Source organism: Carlito syrichta, unplaced genomic scaffold, assembly GCF_000164805.1.
Source record: "Carlito syrichta isolate Samal-C Ts95f unplaced genomic scaffold, Tarsius_syrichta-2.0.1 Scaffold315696, whole genome shotgun sequence".
NCBI lineage: Eukaryota > Metazoa > Chordata > Mammalia > Primates > Tarsiidae > Carlito > Carlito syrichta.
In genome coordinates, this window is record NW_007259792.1 from 19,093 (window position 1) to 46,906 (window position 27,814).

Consider the following 27,814-nt stretch of genomic DNA (forward strand, 5'->3'; position numbering starts at 1 on the left):
GGCGCGGGATTACAGGCTGAGCCACCAAGCCCGGCTGAGACATCCATTATTAAAGAAGGAGTGGCTTGGCATGGTGGCTCATGCCTGTAATCCCAGCCCTTTGGAAGGTCGAGGGGGGAGGATTACTTGAGCCCAAGAGTTCAACAAGACTAGCCTGGGAAACATAGTGAAACTTCTGCCAATAATAATAATAATAATAATAATAATTAGCTGGGTGTGGTGCGCAACTATAGTTCCAACTACTTGGGAGGCTGAGGCAGAAGGATTGCCTGAGCCTAGGAGGTCAATGCTGCAGTGAGCCATTGTGCTCCAGCCTGGGTGACAGAGTGAGATTTCCACTCCCCCGCCCAAAAAAAAAAAGAAAAGAAAAGAAAAAAAGAAAAACAAGTGGTGATCAGATCACCAGTGTGGAGCACACAGGACAAGTCTCAGCTGGACATACCTGTCTGGAAGTCATCAGCACACAAATAATACTTAAAAGTGAAGGAAATGGACGCAATTACCTAGTACTGCTTGAGAAGGTGGCCCAGCTCTCAATTCTGAGCTACTATAGTACCTAGGAACTGAATAAAAGGAGTAGAGCTAGCTGGGTGCAGTGGCTCACACCTGTAATCCCAGTATCTTGAGAGACCAAGGCAAGACGATTGCCTGAGTTCAGGAGTTTGAGATCAGCCTGAGAAACTTGGTGAGACCTTGTCTCTACAATAAAATAAAATAAAATAAAAAATTAGCTGGGCGTGGTGGCACATGCCTGTGGTTCCAGCTCCTTGGAAGGCTGAGGTGGAAGGATCACCTGAGCCCAACAGGTTAAGGCTGCGGTGGCTGTGAGTGTGCCACTGCACTCCAGCCTGGGCGACAAGAGTTAGACTTCCAATTTTAAAAAAAGGGCAGAGGAAAAAAAAAAAAAAAAAAAAAAAAGGGCATAGCTGGTGAAAGAAAGCTGAGAGGAGACCTCCAGGGAGGGAGGGGACAGCCAAGGGAGTGTGGAAGCACAGAAAGCACAGAAGCGGAGGGGCACTTTGAGGAGGAGGATGTGGAGACCGGCTAATTCTGCTGAGGTTGAGTAAGTAAAAAGTGACCCTGGACTTGGCACCACTGAGCTAGCTGGTGAGCTGATCAAAGCTGTTCAGTCTCAGAGTGATGGGGTCGAGCAGCAGGAGGGAACTGGAGAGGAATGTGGTGCAGATGTGGAGGCCAAGGGGGAGAAACACCGAGGAGTCTGGCTGTGAAGGGAAGTAGAGGACCAGCAGGAGCTGAGGGACAGTTAAAGATGGGACTTTAACTGTGGGCACAGTGACTCACACCTGTAGTCCCAGCACTCTGGGAGGCCTAGGCCGGAGGACTACTTGAGCACAGGAAGTTTGAGACCAGCCTGGGCAACACAGCGAGATCTCATCTTTGCAACAAATTAGCTGGGCATGGTGGCATGTGGCTGGAGCCCCAGCTACTCTGAAGGCTGAAGTGGGAGCATCCCCTGAGCCCAGGAGGTCGAGGCTGTGGTGAGCCATGATCGTGTCATTGTACTCCAGCCTGGGCAACAGAGTGAGACCCTGAATTAAGAAAAAGAAAAGAAAGCCGGGCTCAGTGGCTCAGCCTGTAGTCCCGCGCCTTTGAGAGGCTGAGGTGAGTGGATTGCCTGAGCCCACGGGTTCGAGACCCGTCTGGGCAGCGAGACCTCATCTCTGCAATAAATCAAAAAAATCAGCCGGGCGTGGTAGCGCATGCCTGTAAATCCGGCTACTTGGAAGGCTGAGGCGGAAGGATCGCCGGAGCCCAGCAGGTGGAGCTGCGGTGGCTGGGAGCGGCCACTGCACTCCAGTCTGGGTGACAGAGCGAGACTGCAACCCCCCACCCCAAAAAAGAAAAGAAAATACAGGTGCAGATCTTCATGACCCTGGCTTAGGCAACAGTTTCTTAGTTCTGACACTAAAAATACAATGACCAAAAAAAATTGGATAAATTGGGCATCAAAATTATAAGCCTTTATGCTGTAAATGGTTTCATCAAAAAAGTATCATTGATGTACACCTGATGAAAGGCACCCTCAAGATGAGAAAAAACATAGGATGAGAGATACAGTTGCAAGTTATATATCTCATAAGATACTTGTGTCCAGAATACACATACTATATTCAAAATTATATAACTCAATAATAAAAAGAAAAATAGCCCAATTGAAAAATGAACAAAGGATCCGAACAGGCATCTCTCCAAAGATACACAAATGGTCCAGGAAGACATGAAGATGCTGAACTTCACTTGTCATTAAGGAAATGCAAGTCAAAACCATGGTGAACCCATTAGGATGGCTATAATAAAACAACAACAAATATTAGCAAGGATGTAGAGAAATGAGAACCCTCATACGTTCCTAGTGGGACTGTAAAACAGTGCAGCGCTTTGGAAAATAATCTGGCAGTTCCTCAAAAAGTTAAACAGAGTTGTGCTATGACCCAGTAATTCTACTCGTAGGTAAGTACCACAGAAAAAGTAAAACATACAACAACACAAGAACTTGTGTACACCAACATTCGTAGAAGAATTATTCATAGTAGCCAAACAGTGGAAATAATACAAAAGTCCATCAACTAGTAAATGGACAAACAAAATGCAGCTCATCTATAAAATGAAATCTTATTTATCAATAAAAAGGAATGAAGTTCTGGTGCTACAACATGGACGAATACCGAAAACATTAGGCTAAGAAAGAAGCCAATCACAAAAGTTCATATATTGTATGCTTCTAGCAACATAAAATATCTAGAATGAGAAAATCCACAGAGATAGTAGATGAGCAGTTATTTAGGACTGGCTGGGATGATGATGGTGAAGAATGGGGAACAACTGGAAATGAAGGTGGAGTTTCCTTTTTGGGAGAATTAACCTTTTCTAAAACTCGATAATGATCAGTGATGGTTGCACAACTCTGTAGTTACAAACTATATTAAAAAATACCAGGCATGGTGGCTCACTCCTGTAACCCCAGCACTTTGAGAGGCTGAGGCAGGAGGATCACTTGAGCCCAGGTGCTTGAGGCTGCAGTGAGCCACGATCGTGCCACTGCACTCCAGCCTGGGTGACAGAGTGAGGTCCCATCTCAAATACATACATACATACATATATATACAGTTAAAGTAAAGGAAACTTATTTTTTGTTAATTGAACTATACACTCCATATTTTTTGAGTTGGGTCTTTCTAGGAATGCTGCCAGGATTAAATGGGAAACAAGGCAGAAGCGCTCAGATTACTACTGATTCGACAGTAGTAGAATGGCAGCTACTGCTCATTTGACTGCCAATCTCTGCGACAAATGTAACAGACGTTAAAGCTTCTACAGAGCACTAGCACATTTTCCCTTTCCTCTTTTTTGCTAACAGGATACAAAGAAATGAAGATTGAGGATTTCAAAGGGTTCTTTTAAACAAAACCTATTTTATAATATCAAGCTTCCACATAAACCTTTCTATGAAAATGGGTTGTACTGTCAGAACTATGATCAAATTGAGTGGTAAGTAAAGGATGGAAGGAGGCGGCACACGCAGAGGTCAAGGCAGAATGACACGTGGTCTACAAGGCATGAGGAACTACATGGACACAGATTTGGGAGTTAGCAAAATGAAGGTGGCACTCTGAAGCCATGGGAACAGAAGAGATCACTTAGGGCACCTGAAATCCCACATCTTTTTTTTTGAGTTGGAGTCTCACTCCGTCACCCAGGCTGGAGTGCAGTGGTACTCTCACGGCCACTGCAGCCTCAACCTTCCAAGTAGCTAGAACTACATACACATGCTACCACACCTGGCTAGTTTTTGTGATTTGTTGTAGAGACGAGGTCTCACCAAGTTGCCCAGGCTGGTCTCGAATCCCTGGGTCAGGAAATCCTCTTGCCTCAGTCTCCCAAAGTGCTGTGATTACAGGCTGAGAAATCCTACATATCAAAGAAGACATCCCCTTCACCTGACACTGTACTCTGATCAGAAAATGGTTCCACCTCCAGCCACAAACCTAAGACAAAGGCAGAAACAGGCCTCACTCTTCCTTCTCCCTCATCTCCTACTCAGCCACCCGGGTCAGTAAAGTACCTTCTTGAATGTACTTTATGAATCCACCATAGGAAAATAAGATTTTAATTTTGATTAATATCCAGTAACGATTCTTAAACATTTTTATGACTATAATTTACCTTACATGAGAAGACTCTTTTTTTATTTTAGAATCATGGGGTACATGAGAGGATTTGTTATATAAATTTACCATGTGAAGGCAAGGTCTGGGCTTCTGATGAGCCAGTCTCACCCCGGTCGTAGGCACAGTACCCTAATGGATGCTTCTGGGTCCCTCATGCCCCTACCCTCCCTCTCTCCCTGATTAGTGCCTGGTGCCTGTTGTTCCCAGATGAGAAGACTCTTTATAGAAGACCGTCCAAACTTGTGGCTTTCAGCTGGGTGTGGTATGGGGAACAGGATGTGTGATGGGGTTAGGGTTAGGGTGTTGTATGTGACCTTTTCCAAGTTATGAACAAATGATTGCTTGATTCTGATATGTCTCAAGTAGAAAATCACTGCTAAAGAGAGCCATTGGTACAGACAGGGAATGTCCTTTTTTTGGATGTCAATCTTATACAGACACAATGATGTCTTGGCTAGTCTCTTCCTAAAGTCCCATAGGAAACTGACCCAAAACTAGTTTAATGGGTAATGGAAAAATGAAAAGCTAAAAGTTCTTAAAAGAACAAAGTCAGCATTACCTAACTTTTGGGGTTACAACTTTAATATACATACTACATAAACTAATTTTCAATTAAAAGACTTTACTTTAACCGGGCTCGGTGGCTCAGCCTGTAATCCCACGCCTTTGGGAGGCTGAGGTGAGTGGATTGCCTGAGCCCGCGGGTTTGAGACCCGCCTGGGCAACTTGGCGAGACCTCATCTCTATAATAAGTCAAAAATCAGCTGGGCATGGTAGCGCGTGCCTGTAGTTCTGACTACTTGGAAGGCTGAGGCGGAAGGATCGCTGGAGCCCAGCAGGTCGAGGCTGCGGTGGCCGGGAGCGGCCACTGCACTCCAGTCTGGGTGACAGAGTGAGACTCCAATTCAAAAAAAATAAAAATAAATAAATAAATAAATAAAAGACTTTACTTTTTTCTAGCTGCATCCAATACGTTTAACATCTTGTGATAAATTAGCTTGTTGTACTAATAATGCCCTTTATACTTAGAGTCTATTTCAGTACATAGTATAGCCTCTTTTATGACTCATCACTAATTTCCCAATTATCTTAAAGTTTTTCTAATGGAAGATGATACATCTGCCAAGGAATGACTGTATTTACTATGAGTATTTACATTGCTGGTGGAATTATGAGTTATTTCTCCCTTTTTAATTTCCAAATCTTCCATAATGTGGTCATATTACTTTTTTTTTTTTGGTCAGGTCTCTCTGTCACCCAGGCTGAAGTACAGTGGCACGATCATGGCTCACCGCAGCCTTGACCTCATGGGCTCCGGTAATCTTCAGCCTCAGTCTCCTGTGTAGCTGGGACTACAGATGTGTGCAAACATACCTGGTTAAATTTTTTGAGTTAGAGTCTTACTCTGTTGCCCAGGCAGGAGTGCAGTGGCATGGTCACAGCCACCCCCTGTGTCAGCCTGCTGGGCTCAGGCGATCCTTTCACCTCAGCCTTCCAAGTAGCCGGAATTACAGGCACACGCTACCATGCCTGGCTCGCTTGCTTTATTTATTTATTTATTTATTTATTTATTTATTTATTTGAGAGACAAGGTCTCACCAGGCTGGTCTCTCGAACCCCTGGACTCAAGCAATCCTTTTGCCTCGGCCTCCCAATAGGATTACAGGAATGAGCCACCATGCCTGGCCTATTTTAAAAACTTTAAAGGATGTCTGTCTCTTGTCCATATTAAAGGATGCCAGGTGCAGTACCCAGATTACACCAAAAGAGGGCATGAACACATCTGATGGTAATCTCAGGTTCTAAGAAAAAAGAAATCAGTCTATGCCAATTCAAACAGTAATAAACCTTATCGATTTCTTATCCATCTATTTTATTACTGAATTTGGAGAAGTTCTTGGTTTGACTCTAGTCAGTCATTCCCAAAAGTCAATTGACTTTAACCTACTCTCCTAAGTATATACCTCAAAAGTAGAAAAGAAAGGCTGATTTCAAATACTCTGAAAAAGAATAACTGTGAAGGAAATATCAAGGTTTAGTAGTCTATCAGCTTTAACTTCATTTTTAAGAATAAATAGGGCCAGGCATGGTGGCTCATGCCTATAATCCCAGCACTTTGGGAGGCTGAGGAGAAAGGATCACTTGAGGCTAGGAGTTTGAGACCAGCCCAGACAAAATAGCGGGATCTGTCTCTACCCCCAACTCCCCCCAAAAAAATTTTAGCTGGGTGTGGTGACAGTGGTCCCAGCTACTCAGAAGGCTGAGACTGGAGAATCACTTGAGTCACTGCATTCCAGCCTGGGTGACAGAGTAAGACTCTGTCTCTAAAATAAATAAATAAACAAATGCAACCAAAGAAAAGAATTCATGTGAAAATGTCTGGATCAGCCGGGCGCGGTGGCTCAGCCTGTAATCCCACGTCTTTGGGAGGCTGAGGTGAATGGATTGCCTGAGCCCGCGGGTTCGAGACCCGCCTGGGCAGCGAGACCTCATCTCTACAATAAATCAAAAAATCAGCCGGGCGTGGTAGCGCATGCCTGTAATTCCGGCTACTTGGAAGGCTGAGGTGGAAGGATCGCCGGAGCCCAGCAGGTCGAGGCTGCGGTGGCCGGGAGCGGCCACTGCACTCCAGTCTGGGCGATGGAGTGAGACTCCAACTCAAAAAAAAAAAAAGAAAAAGAAAAGAAAAAGTCTGGATCTTTTTCTTTACATAAATTCATATAAAGTTTAACTGTTTCTCCTTTATTAATGAACAGTTTCCTTTTCATGGTTACAAAGCTCAGTGCTTTTTTTCCTTTTAGTTATTTCAGGCATTTAAAAAGATTCTTAGAAATGTGTTGTATATTAACAAATTCTGAAAAACTGTTGTACAGATTCTTGAAGATTTATTTATTTGTTTAGAGTCAGGGGTCTCTGCTGCCCAGGCTGGAGAGCAGTGGCACCATCAAGGCCTACTACAGCTTTGACATCTTGGGCTCAGGCAGTCCTTCTGCCTCAGTCTCCCGAATAGCTGGGCCCACTGTCACCACACCTAGTTAATTTTTTTTTGCAGGGGCGGGGGAGGGTATAGAGCAGTCTCACTATATTGTCGAGGCTGGTCTTAAACTCCTAATTTCAAGTGATCCTCTTGCCTTGGCATCCCAATGTGCTGAGATTACAGGTGTGAGCCATCACACCGGGCTGAAGTCACTTTTGACTTGCAAAAGACATCAGATGATGTATTTATTTGTATACTCAAATACAAATGTTGTGGCTGCTGAAATGGGTTAATAGTCTGCTCTGCTACAGATTTATCCTTAACCCAAAAAATCCCCCTCAAAATGGCACAGAAGGATCACTGACAGAATACAAAGCTGTCACTGTCAAAGACAGACACACAGGCTTTTGGCCACAGACAAGTTTGGCAGCGGGCCAGAAAAATTTGTAGGAACTCTTTTCAAACTAACGTTGTTCTCACACACTCAGAAAAAAATAGTTTTTCGTCCATTAAAATAACCTACCATCCCCTTTGCCCTCAATTTCAAATTTACAAAGCACAGAAAACAAAATGGCATTGTCTACCTCCCCAGTTGAATAGCTCAGTGGATCTAAAAATGAACTTTTAACCTTAGTTATCAAAAGAATATAATTAAGATAACAAATGCAATGCTGAATCATGATAAAAATGGATAAGGACACAAAACTCTGGCTTTAGTCTTCTGCCCTTTTTTCGCCTAGTAGATTTGGTGGTTGTCTATGCATGTTGGACAGCTACTAAATTCGCTAATTAATAAACTGCAAATTTAAGCCTCTAGAAGACATAAGATCCGGTCTAAACTTAAAATACGGCCGGGCTCGGTGGCTCAGCCTGCAATCCTGCGCCTTTGGGAGGCTGAGGTGAGTGGATTGCCTGAGCCCGCGGGTTCGAGACCCCGCCTGGGCAACTTGGTGACACCTCATCTCTACAATAAATCAAAAAATTAGCCGGGCGTGGCAGCGCACACCTGTAGTTCCAACTATTTGGAAGGCTGAGGCAGAAGGATCGCTGGAGCCCAGCAGGTCGAGGCTGCGGTGGCCGGGAGCGGCCACTGCACTCCAGTCTGGGCGACAGAGTGAGACTCCAACTCAAAAAAAACCCCAAAAAACAGAGTTAACTGCTAACAACTGGGCAAAAGTCCAGTGAAGTTTAAAAAGTGATTTAATGTCCTTTGTACATATTTATTTCTAATTCCATGCTCTATCAGGCTACACCAACATATTTCTCCTAAGGTTGTGTGTGATGCACTGGACTTGTGTCTTTGACGTTATGTTAAGTAATGCAGAGAAGTATCATGGCTTCAGACTGTAACAAAATGTGGTATGAAACCAATTATTTTCTTTAAAAAAAAACTGATAGTCTCTAAACTTTTTTTTTTGGAGTCAGAGTATCACTCAGGTTGGAGTACAGTGGCACACTCATGGCAACGGCAACCGCAACCTTGACCTGCTGTGCTCAGGTGATCCTTCCACCTCAGCCTTCCAAGTAGCTGAAACCACAGGAATGTGCCACCATGCCCGGCTAATTTTTTGATTTACTGTGGAGCCGAGGTCTTGCTGTGTTGCCCAGCAATTTAAAAATTAGCTGGGTGTGGTGGCACGTGCCTGTAGCTCTAGCTATTTGGAAGGCTGAGGCAGAAGGATCACCTGAGCCCAGCAGGTCGAGGCTGAGGTGGCTATGAGTGTGCCATTGCCCTCCAGCCTGGGTGACTGAGTGAGACTCCAACTCACAAAAAAAAAAGAAGAGAAAAAAAGAAAAAATGGAGGCAATATAAGACAATGAGGAAAAAAATTATTATTGTAGAGATGAGGTCTCACCATGTTGCACAGGCTGGTCTTGAACCCCTGAACTCAGGTAATCCTCTCGTCTCTGCACCCCACAGTACTGGGATTACAGGTATGAGCCACCTGCCCGGTAATCCTACGCATTTTAAAGAAATTAAGAGAGAAAAAGCCTTTAATATTTACCCAGATATTTATCACTTCCAGTGTTCTTCATTCCTTCCTGAAGGTCTCAGTTTCTATCTAGTATCACTTTCCTTTAATCAGAAGAACTTCTTTTAGCTTTTCTTGTGGTGCAGGTATTCTGGTGAAAAAATTTTTGTTTTAATCTATGTCATTATTTTGCAGAGTATTTTTGCTGAGTACAGAAACCTGGGCTGACAGTTTTTTTCCCCGTTTGGCACTTTAAAAGATGTTATTCCACTGTTTTCTGGCATCTGGTGATTTCCGGTAAGAAGTAAGTTCTAATGATAATTATTATTACCCTGTAAGTGTCATTTTTCTCTAACTACTTCCAACATTTTCTCCTTCTCTTTGGTTTTTAGCATTTTGAGTACGATATATTGTATAGGATAGGGTTAACTCAGCAGGCCTGGAATGCCAGGCTCTGCCCAGGCAAGAGAAAGGTCTGTCTTCAGGACTGGCCCTTGGCTGGCTGCTGGGAGATGAGCACCAAGTCCTTGGAATATTTTGCCTAATAAGTGTTTTTGCAGGCCTGAGGTCTTGGCTGTACTATCCCAGCGTGCCGAGGCAAGTTTATCCTAACAATACAATTTATGGCCAACATATATTTTTGCTCTAGGGGTCTGAGTAGTTGAGTTGTCATGTGGGCACTGCATGCCATCCCGGACACCGAAGACTGAATGAGCTTCCTTGGTTGGCAACACCGCACATGCTGTCACACATCACTGCAGAGGAATTAAGCACAGACTTGGGTGTCTCCACTGAACACCTGAAAACTTGCGCCTGATCTCCCCTAGACTTTATCCCAGGTGTTTTTGTTTTTTTGTTTCTTTTTTTTGAGTTGGAGTCTCACTCTGTCGCCCACACTGGAGTGCAGTGGTCGCTCTCGGTCACTGCAGCCTCAACCTGCTGGGCTCCGGAGATCCTTCCGCCTCAGCCTTCCAAGTAGCCGGAACTACAGGCGCACGCTACCATGCCCAGCTAATTTTTTTATTTATTGTAGAGATGAGGTCTCGCCAAGTTGCCCAGGTGGGTCTCGAGCCCGCGGGCTCAGGCAATCCACTCACCGCAGCCTCCCAAAGCACAAGATTACAGGCTGAGCCACCGAGCCCAGCTTTTTTTTCCAAGTGTCTTACTTAGTCGCCCAGGCTGGATGAAGTGCAGTGGCATGATCACAATTACCTCAGCCTTGACCTACTGGGTTCAGGTAATCCTCCCACCTCAGCCTTCCAAGTACCTGGGACTACAGGTACACACCACCACACCTGGCTAGTTTTTTGATTTATTGTGGAGACAAGGTCTCACCACGTTGCTCAGGTTGGTCTCAAACTCCTGAACTCAGACAGTCCTCTTGCCTCCGCCTCCAAAAGTGATGGGATTACAGGTGTGAACTGCCACATCACGCCCAGTCCCACGCGTCTTTTCCCTTTGCCAATTCAGATCTGTGTCCTTTTGCTATAATAAAATTGTTACCTATGAGTTTATAGTTAGGAGTTCTATGGATCCTTCTAGCAAATCATTAACCCCAAGGGTGATTTTGGGGACCCCTGAAATATATACCAAGATAGTTTTCTTTGTACTTATCCTAGCAGGTGTTTGCCAAGCTTCTTTAATCAGTAAATGTGCCTTTCATAAAATCTGAGAAGTTTCTGGGTATTTTGTCTTCAAGCATGTCCTTCTCCTGTGTCTCACTTTCCTTCTGGGATTCCAATTATATGAGTTAGGTCTTTTGATATCATTCCACAGGGCCCTGAAGCTCTGGTGATATTTTTTATTTTATGTTTTTAAGATTGGAAAACACAGTTTATTTAGAAAGTAAATGGGGGGGGAGGGAAAGAGGGAGAGGAGATTCACCTTCTCAAGGTAGGGGAGGGGGCCAAAGCTAGGAAAACAATGGCAGCCATAGGTCAATGAGCCAGTGGCAACACCAGAAGATATTTTTTAAAAATTTGTTTTCTTTCTATTCTTCAGATTGGATAGTCTTCTGTTATCTAGCATCAAATTCACTGACTTCTTCCTGTCATTTCCATTTTGCTGTTCAGGTCACCTGGTAGATTTTAATTTCAGCTGTTATATTTTACAGTTCTACAATTCCCACTTGACTCTTTTTTGTTTCTATTTCTAGGCCAAGATTTTCTTTCTTTTCATTCAGTGCAAGCATATTTCTCTTTACTTCAACGAGTGGTTTTAGAAAACTGCCTTAAGCCGAGCTCGGTGGCTCAGCCTGTAATCCCAGCACTTTGGGAGGCTGAGGTGAATGGATTGCCTGAGCCCGTGGGTTCGAGACCCGCCTGGGCAACTTGGCAAGACCTCATCTCTACAATAAATCAAAAAATTAGCCAGGCATTGAAGCGTGTGCCTGTAGTTTCTGCTACTTGGAAGGCTGAGGTGGAAGGATCGCCAGAGCCCAGCAGGTCGAGGCTGCGGTGGCCGGGAGCGGCCACTGCACTCCAGTCTGGGCGACAGAGACTCCAACGCAAAAAAAAAAAAAACAACAAAAAAACAAAAAACTGCCTTAGAGTCCTGTCTCCTAATTCCAACATATGAAGCTAGTTTCTGTAAATTGTCTTTTCTCCCTTCAAACTGGGTTATATTTTCCTGGTTCTCAAAATGCTGTGTAGTCCTGGACATTGTAAATATTACATTATACAGCTTCTGGACTCTATTGTATTCCTCTGGAGAGTATTGATATTTTTGTTTCAGAATGTAATTAAATTTGGTAGGACCCAAACTGCAAACTTTTTTCTCTTAGAAACTCAAATCTCAGTTCAGTTATTTTATTCTTAGCTGAGCTCCTTATACTCTTTCATGTATATATGTGCTTCAAAGATTAAACAGAGAAGGTAGGTCAGGTGGTCATCAAAGAGGCCTTTAGTTTGGAAACAAATGTGACCATGAATGCTAACAATTATTGGACACTAATTCTACACATATAAATATGGGTGCATGCCTTTGTAATCTTTGTATCGTTCCACTTCTTAAAAAAAACACAAAACCTTTAACAACTTCTATGACTGTATAATCTACTGCATGTCTATATCATAATATACTCAACCAATCTCTAATTGTTAAGACAGATATTTGCCACCATCACAAATAGTACTACAATGAACATCATTGTGCTTATTTCTGCACTTAATTGTGTGTGTGTGTGTGTGTGTGTGTGTGTGTGTGTGTGTGTGTGTGTTAGAATCTCACTCGGTTGCCCAGGCTGGAATGCAGTGGCCCACTCATGGCTACCACAGCCTTGACCTGCTAGATTCAGGTGATCCTTTCACCTCAACCTTCCAGGTAGCTGGAACTACAGGCCCATGCCACCACACCCAGCTAATTTTTTGATTTATTGTAGAGACGAGGTCTCACCAAGTTGCCCAGGATGGTCCCGAACCCCTGGGCTCAGGCAATTCTCTCACCTCCGACTCCCAAAGTACTGGGGTAATAGGCATGAGCCACCATGCCTGGCAATTTTTTTTTCTAGGATGAACTCCTAGAAACAAAATTGCTAGGGCAATTCTAGGTTTTCATTACATACTGCCAAACTACCAACCAGAAAGGTTATTAATTTACACACCTGCTAGCACACTTCATACCTATTTCCTTGCATTTTTGCCAGTGTGGATAGTAAGACACAAAAAATGATCTTCCTCAAATTAGGTGTGTGAGACAGAGATCTAATATTCCCCAGCTATTAGAGTCTATCATACCATAATTACTGAGTAACTAACTATAATATCGTCACAAAGGTTTCATTAGGAACTGGTACATAATATGCCATAAAAGAGCAAAAGAAAAATAAAATAGCTACAAGTCACAGAATGTGGTCGGTGACAAATATCCTGAACTTCCATAGCCTTTTTCATCTCTTACACTAAATAACTCAGTTGAGAATTACTAATAATCAGCACTTACACAGTGCTTTATTTACTACAAACACTATAAAGCAAGGCAAAATAATGATACCACATTAACAAAGGAAGATGCTGAACCAATTAGCTTAGATGCCTAAGGTCACACTAAAACAGGAATTTGCCAGAATTAGATACAGGAGTTCGAAAAGCCTAATCCCACATGCTTCATCACTCAGTAGTAACTGCCTGCAAGAATTATGACAACTCAGGAAGGAATCAAGAAGAGTGTACCAGAGCTAAAGAATTGTATTACTGAAATTATAATAAAGGCCATCCACTTCAACACCCTCACTTTCAACAGATACAGAAATGGAGGTCTTTTTTTTTTTTTTTTGAGTTGGAGTCTCACTCTGTCGCCCAGACTGGAGTGCAGTGGCCACTGCAGCCTCGACCTGCTGGGTTCCGGCGATCCTTCCGCCTCAGCCTTCTGAGTAGCTGGAATTACAGGCATGCACTACCACGCCCGGCTAATTTTTTTTTTTTTACTTATTGTAGAGAAGAGGTCTTGCCAAGTTGCCCAGGCGGGTCTCGAACCTGCGGGCTCAGGCAGTTCACTCACCTCGGCCTCCCAAAGCGTGGGATTACAGGTTGAGCCACTGAGCCTGGCCAAAATTGAGGTCTTAAAGGGATACGCAAATTAATCAAAGTCATACTTCTAGGCACAGTAAAGCAAAAATTAGAATCTAGCACTCCTTTATTCAAGTTCAGCGAGCTTCCATTTAACTAGAGTATAACAGCCATCCTTAGCAAGTATTTCAAAGTTTTGGGCTCATCAAAAGCCTTGATGTTTTCACTGATAATTATTAGCATATTATACATTCAACAAATAATTTTCCAGTACCTATTATGTGCCAGGCCCTATATTTGGTGCTAAGTCTGACTGAACAGGCACTATATTATCTGCATTTTCACATTTAATCCTCACAATACCATTAAGGTTAAGTGCAATTATCTCTATTTTAAAGATTAAGACTTAAGAAGATTAAGAAGGCTACCCATGGTCTCCAGTCAGGAAATGTCTTTATAAAAAGTAAATGGTATAATCAAACACAAAGTAAGTTTATCCTTGATAAAAATCTCATTTTTGTTGTAAATGCTATAATTCTGTGTATGACTTCAATCTGAATAAAGAATCTGTCATAAAAAAAACCACAGATCCCTACACAGAACCTAACACAGATCGTACAGGAGATGCAGAACTTGGTATTAGATTAGAGGTTGAAAGGCCCTTGTGGAGGGCTTTTTGTTTTTTTTTTTTGAGTTGGAGTCTCACTCTGTCGCCCACACTGGAGTGCAGTGGCTGCTCCCGGCCACCACAGCCTCAACCTGCTGGGCTCCGGCGATCCTTTCGCCTCAGCCTTCCAAGTAGCTGGAACTACAGGCACGCGCTACCACACCTGGCTAATTTTTTCATTTATTGTAGAGATGAGGTCTCGCCAAGTTGCCCAGGCAGGTCTTGAACCCGCAGGCTCAGGCAATCCACTCACCTCGGCCTCCCAAGGCGCGGGATTACAGGCTGAGCCACCGAGCCCGGCTTGTTGAGGGCTTTAAAGATCCCTTTTACCTTGTACTTTCCAAGACTCCAGAATAGACAGCACTTGTAGTAATCTAAGTGAAAGCCACTTGCTAGGAGAGCGATCGTTTCAAATAAATAGAAGGCAAAAAGAAGGGCTTCTAGTATCATGTAATGAGTTTTGGCCCAAAGAATATTAAATAAGATCCAAAGTAGAAGAGTCTGAATTCTCTTAAATATTACTCACTAAATAGTACAATACCAGTTACCTACTTTCAGAGCATAAAATCTCTATAGTATATGATCAAATTAATTAAAAGTTTCATTTACTGCCTTTCCCAGTAGGAATTGCTTTATCTTTGATTGTGAAGATTTCAACAAGGCCCATATTAAAAAACCCAAGTGCTAAACAGGGGTTTTACGGAGATTTTAGAATAAGCTTCGTGATTAGGTAAGAACCTGCTATTCTTGAAAACAGCAATCACCCTAGGGCCAACCTATAAAGAAAGAAGAATATTGAAATATAACAGGAGCAGAATAAAAAACATTTTAAGGCAGATTAACTTTACAAAGTGGTCTCCTACTTTGGAAAATAACTGGCATCGGGAAACCAAATCAAGCAGTCTCTTAAAAAAACAGAAGAATCTGCCATTTCTCCACCATACGGTACATTTGTGTTCTAGCCATAATTGTGTAGCTATGAATCTGAGACTAAGAAAAACAGCACTCTGATAAGTAATCAATCACAGCAGAATTAACAACATGCAGTATTTCTAACGTAAATGGTTACCTGAGAGGTCTGTCAGGAGTCTTGCTAGGATATGCTTGTTTACCAGTTCAGTCTTGCTAGGGCTGGAAACAAAATCTACCCTGGTAGTTTCTTTGACAGCAGTGGGCATTTTGGAAATCCCAAGATCAGATCCTGTCTTGACATTATGTTCTAGGACGTCAGTTGATTTCTGTGGCCAAGATTCTGGAGTGAATGTGGAAGTTTGCTTGCGTACTTCTTCAGAAGGAGATTCTACTTCACGCTGTGCAAAAGCTGACTTCTCCGCCTGCCTTTCACCTAATTCTTTAAGGGCTTTGATTGTGAGCTGTTCTTGTTCTAAGTCAAGAGATACTACTGGAGCACCTTGGGTAGGGAAAACATCCGGCAGCTCATTTCCATTTGTTTTTGTGCTTTGTTCACTGTATTTGCTTTTAATGTCTTTAATTCCAGAACCACCTGACTCTCTTTCTTGCAAGACTCCTACAGAAAGAGTTGTCTTAAAGTCTGTCCTCTTCTCTGATACTACTTCAGAGGCATTTCCTTCACCCTGATCTACTCTTCCTTTCACTCTGGTTTCTGTGAAGGCCACTATCAGGTCCTCTGGGGAGGAATCATCTATATCTTTAACGTTTTTCCCATGTAGTGACTCCAAACAGGCAGAAGTTTTCACACTGGGGTTCTCAGGAGTAACAGGCTTTTCTGAAACAACTTCGCTCATCCTATTCGACTGTTTCACGTCTTCTGATAAGACATTCAACCTGGGTACCTGTGAACACGATGCCTCACCAACTGGACTCCTTCCAAGAACATCAGGCTGCCCATCACTGACCAACTCTTCAAAGTTTTTAGATGTTTTGTTTTCCCTCTTGCAATAGGGAATCTCTTTGACTTCTCTTTCACCTGTTTTTGCAACAGCACTTGGCATGGAAACAGGTTTTTCAGCCTGAATTTTGTTATTCGCAAATGATGTGTCTTCTGTGATATCCTCTATGACTGTATCATCAGACTCCCCAGAACTGTCAGCCTCTGTGATTTCTCCCAGCACAGAACCCTGCCAGTTCATTTCATCCTTCAGGTGCCCATCAGGGAGAACAACTTTCACTGCAGTCTCTCCAGAACCCAAAGAGTCACACTTTGCAAATGGAGACCCAGGGAACCCTGACTGGGTGTCATCTGGTTTCTGCACACTGTCTTGCACACCTTTGACACCAACTTCCTCTGTGGAATTCGGAGAGTCTGATGTAGGTTTTCCAGCAACAGCATTTCCTTGCATGAGAGGTGCCTCTGCCCAACCGCCTGTTGATTCAGTGATGGGAGTGCTCCCATTAACAGAACATACAGGGATTTTCTGATGAGTGTTAGTTTTAAGATTTACAACTGGAATTTCTGAATTACACTCACTCCGGTTAAGTCCTACAGTTTTTGTGATGGAGTCAGAAGATTTCTCAGTCCACTGTTTCACTTGGGGAACCAAATCCCAGGTCAGTATTTCATTAGTAAAATTATGCATGTCATTCACACATCTAGATACCTCTTCCAAAGCTGCAGTTGTGTGTGAAAACTGTCTATTGAGCAATGCAGAGATTGGATAACGCCCTGCCTCTTTATTTCTCAGTGGAAATACTTTGTCATTAGTCTCCGAAATGTCTTCAGATGACTCTTGATCAGTGTGCATCAACCAGCTACCAAAATCATTTGTGCTCTCTTTGTAAGAGTCTTTAAATTCCCTGTCAAATGCTGCTTTGTCAATAATTACTTCAAATGGAGATTCAGGGGAATCCTTTTCAATAATTCCACCTTCTGAAACTGTGGATGGGGACAAGGAATATGTACAGATGCCTTCTCCTTTAGACTGCTCAGCAGGTGGTTTCTCGGCTGTTAGCAAAGTGAATTTGACATCAGCGTCCAATGCAGTTTTATCTTTCCTATTCGGTACCTCATTTGGGTTCTTGGCTTCTTGGTCCTTATTTATTTGCTCTTCCATGTGACCAACTTCCTTTGAGGGAAAAGCAGAATGCTCTGGGAAACAGGCTGGAAGACAAGGATGGTTACAGTGAACTCCGGCTATAAGAGAAACGGCAGAGTCTGCTAGGTTGTTGCTGGTCCCTTGAGGCTTTTCCATCTTTTTCATATCTAGAAGAGCCAGGTGGTCTTTTCCTTCTTTGGCTAAAATAAGTTGGTTGCCTAACACTTTGCTTTTTTCTTCATGTTGTGTTGTAAGGTCAGTGTTACGCATTTCAGAAGATGAAAGAAAGGAAGAAGTTACAATTTCTGAAGGTGGCTCATCAGAGCAGAAAGAGCTCAATCCCTCTATGGTCAGAATTTCAAAGAAAAAAATTGTTCACCGGGTACAATGACACATTAGCTAGTCAGGCCAAGCAGCATGCTTTAAAAAAAATTATATAAATATATATATATACACAGGATGTATATATACACACATAAACATGTAATAGAATAATGATCAAGAGTAATCCTACAGGACATGCATAAAATTGCTAATGGTGAAACAGAAAAGCCATATCATGCTACAGATTCCAAATGACAAAAAATTTTCATGACAAATACTTCTTCCACTGTAAAGATAGAGCATAAAGAAGGGTGATGAGATTGAGAAATCTAGGAACTTTTTCTTTTTTCTTTTGGTAGAGCTATTCAACAGAAGAAACTCCATATGAAACAAACAACATGACATTATGAAGCACTCATATACTTCCATCTGCAAGCTGAACAATTCAGAACACACAGTTCCTATAAATCCACTGCTGCAGTGACTCACAATCTGAGAAGGAAAAAAGAAAAGCAGCCAGAGTTCTTTTTTTTTTTTGAGTTGGAGTCTCACTCTGTCACCTAGACTGGAGTGCAGTGGCCGCTCCCGGACACTGCAGCCTCGACCTGCTGGGCCCTGGCGATCCTTCCGCCTCAGCCTTCCGAGTAGCTGGAACTACAAGTGTGCGCTACCACGCCCAGCTGATTTTTTGATTTATTGTAGAGATAGGTCTCGCTGCCCAGGCGGCTCTCGAACCCGCGGGCTCAGGCAATCCACTCACCTCAGCCTCCCACAATCCACTCACCTCAGCCTCCCAAAGGCACGAGATTACAGGCTGAGCCACCGAGCCCGGCTGAGGGCAGTGTTCTTTTTGATCTTTAGGAGATACAGAAGACTCTTTCTGAGCTCCAAAATGAGACTAGAATTATTCCACACTATCCTCAAGAAGGATCCGTCCCATGTACAAATGGCCTCAATGTTCTAAACCAAAGGGTACTGAGAAGTATGGCTTGTTCCAATATCTCTCGCACCAACTTGCCATCTTAATCAGAATTGTACTGTGCAAATTGGTTTCTCAGGTGAAAATAGTGCTAACTCCAGAATTCCTTTTGCAATAGAAAATACCTTTCCTTCAGGTAATACATTAAGTCTTAACACCACAGTGGTCATTAATTTGCCATATCATTTTCTTACTATCCAATCTAATAAGTTTGTATTTTGGGGAAAAGATCAAAACAACCATCCAAGGGCAGGTGCTGTCTTTCTTGCACATTGTTGTGTCTCTGGAACGGGAGCATAGTACATCTTAAAAAATAGCTCCAAACAAACGAATCAAAGATTGGCTGGTCAGGTGAGACCTAAGTAGGCTCAGGACAGCAATGCCTTGTACATGAGTAATTGAGAGGATGTAAAAATAAATTCCACTGGGATTACCTTTATTCAGCTCATTGTTTTCTCATGTAAAAATCTAAATATTAGATAAAAGCAAAATTACATCATTCAAAATTATTTTATTAAAGATAAGGTAAATATTATACTACAACGAATAAAATTTCACTATTGTAAAAATAGTATATGACATTCCTAATGCTATATAAAGTTCCCCTATTTCAACACATCACTGAAATTTGATGTAACAGGATCTGAGCTTTAGAAACAGTAAAACTGTAATTTGGGCATTAGAATAAAAAGTCTTTGTACACTGAAGAAAAACTGTTAAAGTCTGGTGGCAAACTGTATTACTAAAACAAAACATTTGAAGTAAAATCCAACTCGTATTCAGTTCTAATGTAATACACGTGGTTTGCATCCATCACTATCTAGTATGGATACTGAGCATGACTGGACTAAGGACATAATAGAAAAAGCCCAGCACTAGAGGTTATAAGGCTCAAAAATCTAAAGTTTCAAGTACTACAGATTACATTTAAATCAGAAAGATGCCATAATCTGAGCCATGTACTGTTACTGAACTTACTGGTCAGAGTTTCTACCAGAAAACATTCTATGAACTAAATCTGGGTTAAGGCAACACTGTCCGGCAACACTCCCTTCAAACAACCTTGAGGTGAGCAAAACTGACTCCACCCCACAGGGAAGATGCAGCTAATATGCTTTCCAGAGATGAAGATTTCAGATGACTCAGATACGTCATCTTACAGGTGAAAGTCAACAAAATGATTCAGTAATAATTCAGCAAATGTTTACTAAGGGCCTACCATGTGTCAGACAGTGTTTTAGAAACTGCATTTAAAGCAGTGACCAAAACAAAAATCAATAAGCAAAGTGATGATGATACTGATGATGAAGATGTGGTTGTGAGGGTGCTTGGTAGAATGAAAAAGAAAGCACCCTAGGCTGAATGCCAACCAAACAATGCACACATCAGGGGGAGCGGGGAGAGTATGGAAAAACGTTCTATGCTCAGTTTACCAAGCCTTGCTTTTCTCTTATCTTCCCTGAATTCCTGCTACTTCAAGTTTCGAGTTAGGTGTAGAATATAGCCTTAGGTAAAACTAGACGATAAGGCTGGAAGTCCTATTCTCAAAATATCAAAAGGTCCGCTGAGCACCATGACTGCCGGATGGACTTCAAATATTTTACTACAGATTATTTATTATGGAATAACAATTAGATATACAAAAATCATTCTAATCATACTCCCTAATGATAATTTTGTCACTTACTATTGGGGTGGAGACTGTTTTCAGGGTCAAACTTAGAGGTAAACAGAGCCTGATGCTGCACTCACTCCTCAGGGACCATGAGATGCAGGTGCTAGCTCTCCCCATTGTCCGTTAAGGTTTCTCACATGTAGAAAAATAAGGTGGCATCCTCATCTGTGCTTCGATTTTAATCATCTTGATTAGAATTTCAGGAAATGAAAAGAATTTTTTTTGGCTAGTTAAAACCCTAACAAAGTTGGACAGAGCTGACACGTACCAAGACAATGAAAAAAACTGGGCTGGAAGTAAAAAGTTTATAAAGCCATGAAAACACTAAACAGAATGGAGACTAGAAACTAAAAAGCCTTTCAGGACAGCTCTGATAAGCAAAGACTCTTCCAATTAGTCAGTAGGGCACTTAATAGTCATGGGTGCTGTCCAAGTCATTACCTGGTAAAAGGGCGGAAAACTCCAGGGAATCTGAGGGCTGTAAGTTCTTTAATACACTATAAAACTGCCTGGTGGAGTAACTCTGGATTAATTTACTCCTCAAAAAAATGTCAACTACTTTTCCTTTTTCTTTGTTTCTTGAGTCGAAGTCTTACTCTGTTGCCCTGGCTGAAGTGTAGTGAAATTCTAATTCTGTAGTCTCAACCTGCTGGGCTCGGGTGATGCTTCTGCCTCAGTCTTCCAAGTAGCTGGAACTACAGGCGAGCGTCACTACAACCAGCTAATTTTTTTGATTTATTGTAGAGACAAGGTCTCACCAAGTTGTCCAGGCTGGTCTCAAACCCCTGGGCTCAGGCAATCCTCTCTCCTCTGCCTCCCAAAGTGCTGGGATTACAGGTGTGAGCCACAGTGTTTGGCCTCTTTCCTTTTTCAAAAAATTCATCCCTCCACACACTAGAGACTTTTAACATTACTCAAAGGAAATCTCTATCAAAACTCTCATTATGAACGTTTTCTAAAGTAGTTATTTTCTAGAATGATATTTAATGTGCATATTCATTTCAAGAGCTCTAATCACTTAAGAATATGGTGCTACTCTAATTATTAATAAATAAGGTTCTTCTAAAAAAAAAAAAAAAAAAAGCAGGATTTATTAAGAGGACAGAAAAGTTCCCACAGTGGGAGGGAACCCTAGGGGGTTGCCCAATAAGGTTCTGTATCCAGCAATTTTATTAAAAAGGGAATATATAGTGAGAGGTGAAAAATGTTATATCCCCATTATGACAAATACTCAGCTCCATGCTTACCCGTATCTTCTTAAATTCTAAATACTTAGCCAGGCTCGGTGGCTCAGCCTGTATCCTGTGCTTTGGGAGGCTGAGGTGAGTGGATTGTCTGAGTCCGTGGGTTCGAGACCTGCCTGGGTAGGCGAGACCTCATCTCTACAATAAATCAAAAAATAAGCCGGGCGTGGTAGCGCATGCCTGTAATTCCGGTTACTCGGAAGGCTGAGGCGGAAGGATTGCCGGAGCCCAGCAGGTTGAGGCTGCAGTGCCCAGGAGAGGCCACTGCACTACAGTCTGGGCAACAGAGTGAGACTCCAACTCAAAAAAATAAAAATAATAAATAAATACATAAATACTCAAGAAGTCTCCTCTTAGGTATATTATCTGAAACAATTCTAAGCAATTAAGTTGGCACTCATATTCTAACTTTCTAGACCACGCTCACATAAAAAATTCCTATTAAAAGATACAGAGTCCTTTTATCACACTTACTAATCACACAGCCTTGGGCAAATTGCTTAACCTTGTTTCATCAAAATAGGGATATTAAAACACCAAACATCAGAATTGCTGTGAGGATTAAATGAGTTAATGCACGTTTAGGATAGTATCTGGCACTTAGTAAATCCCAATAAATGTCACCAAATACCACATTCTTAAAAAAAAAAAAACTCTCTTGACAAAGAGACTCCAGACCATATGCCTTTTTTTTTTTTTTTTTTTTGTGAGTTGGAGTCTCACTCTGTCACCCAGACCGTAGTGCAGTGGCTGCTCCTGGCCACTGCAGCCTCGACCTGCTGGGTTCCGGCAATCCTTCTACTTCAGTCTTCCAGGTAGCCGGAACTACAGGTTCACGCTACCACGCCCGGCTAATTTTTGATGTATTGTAGAGACGAGGTCTCGCTCGCCAAGTTGCCCGGGTGGGTCTTGAACCTGCGGGCACAGGCAATTCACTCGCCTCGGCCTCCCAAAGTACTGGGATTACAGGCTGAGCTATATATATGCCGTTTTACTAGGGGAGAGAAAACGGGCATATTGTCAAATCATAATCACTTTCATCTGGCACATAATGCAGAAAATCCTCATTCAGAGTTTAAATTTTTCCCTTCCATCATTCATAAATAAAGGAAAGTAATTTAAAGTGCTTTTATCTCTTTCAAAACTTTGGGTGATGCAACTTCTGAATTAATTGGTACAAACTAAATGCCTATGGCATGCCAAGAACTGTACTAGGTTCTATACAGATAAAGGTGTTTAAGAAATTCTAGGCCAATGTTGAAAGATAAAAGAACTTTCCCTGAACAAAATGTTTCAGCAAATGATCTTGACTACCAGTAAGGTCAAAGTATATTTTAGTTCAATATAGCTGAACGATTTAACAACCTAACACAAAAATAGCCTTTGGGACAATCGTTTACAACCCCTCTCAAACTTAAGAGCAAATACTAGTATTTCATGGACTTTACCTCTGATTTACTAACTCAGAATTTCCTAATTAGGACAGAGCTCAGAAATCTGTATAGCAAGTTTTCCAGGTAATGAACCTGGTATGAAAACCACAGTCTTATAATATTTCATTAGTTTTAGAAGGGTAGAGGTTGGGCTCAGTGGCTCACACCTATATTCCCAGCACTTTGGGAGGCCAAGGTGAGAGGATTACCTGAGCCCATAGGTTCAAGACCCACCCGGGCAACTTGGCGAGACCTCATCTCTACAATGAACAATAAAATTAGGGCAACTCCTTCGGGTTCCCTCCCACTGTGGGAGCTTTTCTGTCCTCTCAATAAATCCTGTTTTTAAAAAAATGAGCTGGTTGTGGTGAAGCTCACCTGTAGTTCCAGCTACTTGGAAGGCTGAGGCAGAATGACTGCCTGAGCCCAGCAGGTAGAGGCTGCGGTGGTCGTGAGCATGACGCTGTGCTCCAGCCTGGGCGACAGAGTGAGACTCTGACTCAAAAAAATAAGATAAAATAATAAAATTAAATTAAATTAAAAATAGAAGGGTAGAGAGATCAAGGCCATACTCCAGAGCTCTAGTCCCAAAAAAACCTCACAGAAGGAGCCACTCTTCACTGTTTCTCCTCACTATACACGGACTTGTCCAGGAGCACAACTTAAGAGTAGCAGGACATGAAGCACGCGTGGTCTTTCTGTGTCTGCTTTAAATTCTTCGATATACTAATTCTAAAGCACAGTAACTCTAAATTTTGATTGGAGTAAGGTAAAAGCTTCATTTCACTAAAGAATCTGGTATGGTAATTGAGAAATAATTTTCTCTCTTCAATGCCTAGAGTATTTTATCTTTCAGAGCAAAATGGGGAGTTAAAAATGACGTGATAAAAAAATAACTCTTAAGGCTGGGCACGGTGGTGCGTGCCTATAGTCCCTGCTACTGGGGAGGCTAAAGTGGGAGGATCACTTGAGACTAGGAGTTCGGACTGGCCTGGGCAACATAGTGAAATCCCATCTCTTTTTTATTTATTTATTTATTTTGAGTTTGAGATGGTAGATTGTTGACCATATCATTTTTATTTTTTCTTTCTTTTTTTTTTGAGTTGGAGTCTCACTCTTTTGCCCAGACTGGAGTGCAGTGGCCATTCCGGCTGGAGCCTCCACCTGCTGGGCTCCAGCGATCCTTCTGCCTCAGCCTTCCAAGTAGCTGGAACTACAGGCGTGCGCTACCCCGCCCAGCTAATTCTTCGATTTATTGTAGAGACGGTGGGTCTCAAACCCGCGGGCTCAGGCAATTCACTCACCTCAGCCTCCCGAAGCACGGGATTACAGGCTGAGCCACCGAGCCGGCGAAATCCTCTGTTAAAACAACAAAATACTTCTAGGCGAATTTTGTGCACATATCAAGTAAATACATTTGATGTTTTTTAAAAAAATCCTTCATATACTGTTTCCTCTGCTTTTTTTCCCCCAAAGTGTCTCTTAGAAAAAGTAGATTTAGTAGTTATTTATTCAAGTGTTTATAACTTAACTACTGAAAACATAATGTGAACTAGAAATAATAAGTGATAATGAATACTATATTCTATATAAAAGAGTTCTTCCCAAAAAGAGTGAACAGCTTAGAATTGTTAGAGCTAACCCCCTCACCTAGGAAATTCATCGATTTTAATTAAATGTATACTTGTAACATGGAAGAGTTATACACATTAGTGAAGAAAGGGTGCCAGCCTGTAGTAGCCACTAAGTAACTTTTTCACATAGGTACTATGCATATTCATGAGGGAGGCTAGAAATATTCAGGTATAGGTTTCCCTACACTTGAATTTTCTCATGTTCACAACACAAGAAGGAAAGACAAATTAACGTGCAAAACAGTATCAGCAACTTTCAGCCACAGCATCAAAATAGGAAGTTAGCCAGCAGACAGTTTGCAGCCAAGCTAGATCCCAAACAGAAAATCTCTTTTGAACAAAGAAAAATGTTTTGCTTTTTTTTTTTTTAAAAAGGCTGTAACTGGCAAATTTTTTTCCCTCAGTGCTCACCCCAAAGTTCAGTGTTGTAACTTCCTATTCCAGATGCCTACTGCATCAGCCGTATTGAATGCAAACGTTCATTAATGCAAATGTGCTTCCAATGCTGCATGGCGGAAGGATCTTCTCTTTCCAATCTTACTTTCACCACTTTTCTTCCCATAATTTTTTTCTTTTCCTTTTTTTTTTTTTTTGAGGCAGGGCTTCACTGTCACCCAGGCTGGAGTGCAGTGGCACGATCACGGCTCACCACAGTCTCGACCTCCTAAGATCAAGTGATCCTCTTGCCTTAGCCTCCCAACTTCGAAAGTTTTCTAAAGAAAATCAAAGTATTTTCTAGCATCGACTCTTATCTAAGTTTTCTAAAGTAGAAGCAAAATTTCGCTTGGATTTTGAGCCTGAAGGGAGTATATCCCCCAGATGATATTAAATTATATCACTAACAGCAATAATATGGTCAAAACACTAATTTCTGCCTCATCTCTCAAGATTTTAACATTAACTTCGAAATGACATCTTTAAAAAAAATCTCAAACCCTAAAAACAGCTAGTTTACTTGATCATCTTTATTATAGGTGCAGCAGTTAGGGCTATGACTTTGTATCCTTGGTCTACCACTTACTCACTGTGTTACCTTGAGCAAGTTATTTCATCATTTTAAAGTCCAGTTTCAACTGGTAGAAGAGCTAGTCCCTTTCCTCCATAGAACTGGCTGTGAAAATTAAATGAGATGATTCACATAATGTACTGGTCATAGTAAAAGCTTAACAGAAATTAGTCACATACATCTCTACCTCTGTCAATATCTTTATTTACATCTTTTATAAAGTACAGAAAAACATCATTAAAATTTAATTCTCTATTTTGAAACTCTCAGGGATTAGGCTGAAATATGATGCTGCTTGATGGAAAAAGGAATCCATAAGCCAAAGACTGCAAGAACCTATTCAGGAACACAACTCATTTATGAAAGAGCTGATTATTCCACTGACATTCTAATTAGAGAACTCTATCAAAAGTTTAACTTCCTAGCTTATTAGCTGTATTCTCAAAGTAGTACAGTTTAATAAAGTCACAATATTTACTTTTAAAAATGTAACTGTCCTTTATTTCATTCAAATTAATGACATTTTTTGTACACGCATCTCCCTGAAACCCCAAAATGATAAATGCATATTTCAAAATTAAAAACACAAGTCTTTCTTAAATCTAAAAATGTCCTGTTTAATTATTACAATATACTGTTTAAAATGCTCTGGGTATATTTAAAAAGACACAGTTTCCCCAAGACTAGATGGCTAAGGGACATGAAGTCACGAGATTAGCTGGGTCAGTGTCACCGATGGACTCAAGGTGCGTGCTGGTGGCAGCAGTCACTTTGAACGCCCGCATGGAAATAGACTGTTCCCACCAACCTCACTGCCCTCCCCAGGGTTTTACTACGGTTGACCAAATATACCACCAACTTCCTCTTCCCTTATTTTTATTAAGGCAGACCAGAAGCTACCAGCCTTGGTTACCCGAGAACACAGCTCCTCACCTGCCAAAGAGTTCTAGCAAACATCGCAACAGGCTGACCTGCACTGCCAGTGAAGCAAAGCCCAACTGGGCTACCTTCCCATCATGCGTTTTTATTGGCAGGAGAAAATGCTACTGATAGAGAATAAACCAAAACTCTTTCAGGTGTATGGTATTTTTAACTACCTCTTGTTTAACTATCCTGAATCTGCACTGGTCAAAATTTTTTGAAAGCAAAAAGGAAGAATGGAAAATCGATGCAGGCAGTCCTACAAATTCTAATATGCAATGTGAAACTGAAGCCTAAACATTCATTTTTCATTATAATAATTCTTATTTACCTCCATCTACTTGAGTGTACATGTCATTTTTGCTAACAGGGTTTAAAATTACTTTTTAAGTTACGACAGTTATCTTTTCAACATTTAACACACCAGGTATGTTGGGCATGGTTGGACTATTAACACTATTTGGATATCAACTTTCCCCTTGCTGTATGAAAAAAAAGCAACTGCTGTTTAGAATGTATTTTGAAGAACTGAAATATTTACAATAGGGAAAAAAATACAATTATTTGTTCTAATTATACTATAATATTTTTCTTCCAGAGTAGAATAAATATAATACCTATTTGCCTAAATTATTAAATCTCTCATGAAGGGAAAAAGACTCTTAAAACCATAAGTCTAGTCAGGCTTGGTGACTCAGCCTGTAATCCCGCGCCTTTGAGAGGCTGAGGTGAGTGGACTGCCTGAGCCCGCGGGTTCAAGACCTGCCTGGGCAACTGGGCGAGACCTCATCTCTATAATAAATCAAAATGAGCCGGGCGTGGTAGCGCGCGCCTGTATTTCCAGCTACTTGGAAGGCTGAGGCGGAAGGATCATTGGAGCCGGCAGGTGGAGGCTGCGGTGGCTGGGAGCAGCCACTGCACTCCAGTCTGGGTGACAGAGTGAGACTCCAACTCAAAAAAAAAACAAAAAAAACCGTAAGTCTGGTCAAGTTCCAAATGTCAAGAACAAGATAACTACTTTATATGTTTGAGTAACAGTCACAAAATTCTGTCTTTTAATGTAAACATGTTAATTTCAGAGGTCATGATTTGACCCCAAAGATATCCACATTCACACAATGAGGCATATTATAAAGGAATTGGGGGCTTTAATATTATCAGTTTGAATTACAAGTAAAATTTGTCTATCATGTTTCCTAAGAAGCAGATTAAACCAGGCAAAAATTTCACTACATTAATTTTATCCCATTATGCTTTTTTTTTTTTTTTTTT

General features: G+C 41.7%; 1 protein-coding gene across 1 annotated transcript in view; it reads right to left on the reverse strand.

Annotated features, from left to right (window-relative positions):
* RTN3 (reticulon 3) overlaps nucleotides 1-27,814 on the reverse strand; it is a 46,695-nt gene that overhangs the window by 17,788 nt on the left and 1,093 nt on the right. The window contains exon 2 of the mRNA XM_021706511.1: nucleotides 15,382-17,670. Coding sequence (XP_021562186.1) covers nucleotides 15,382-17,596 — 2,215 coding nt within the window. The 5' untranslated portion in view covers nucleotides 17,597-17,670. The remainder of the gene's footprint in view (nucleotides 1-15,381; nucleotides 17,671-27,814) is intronic.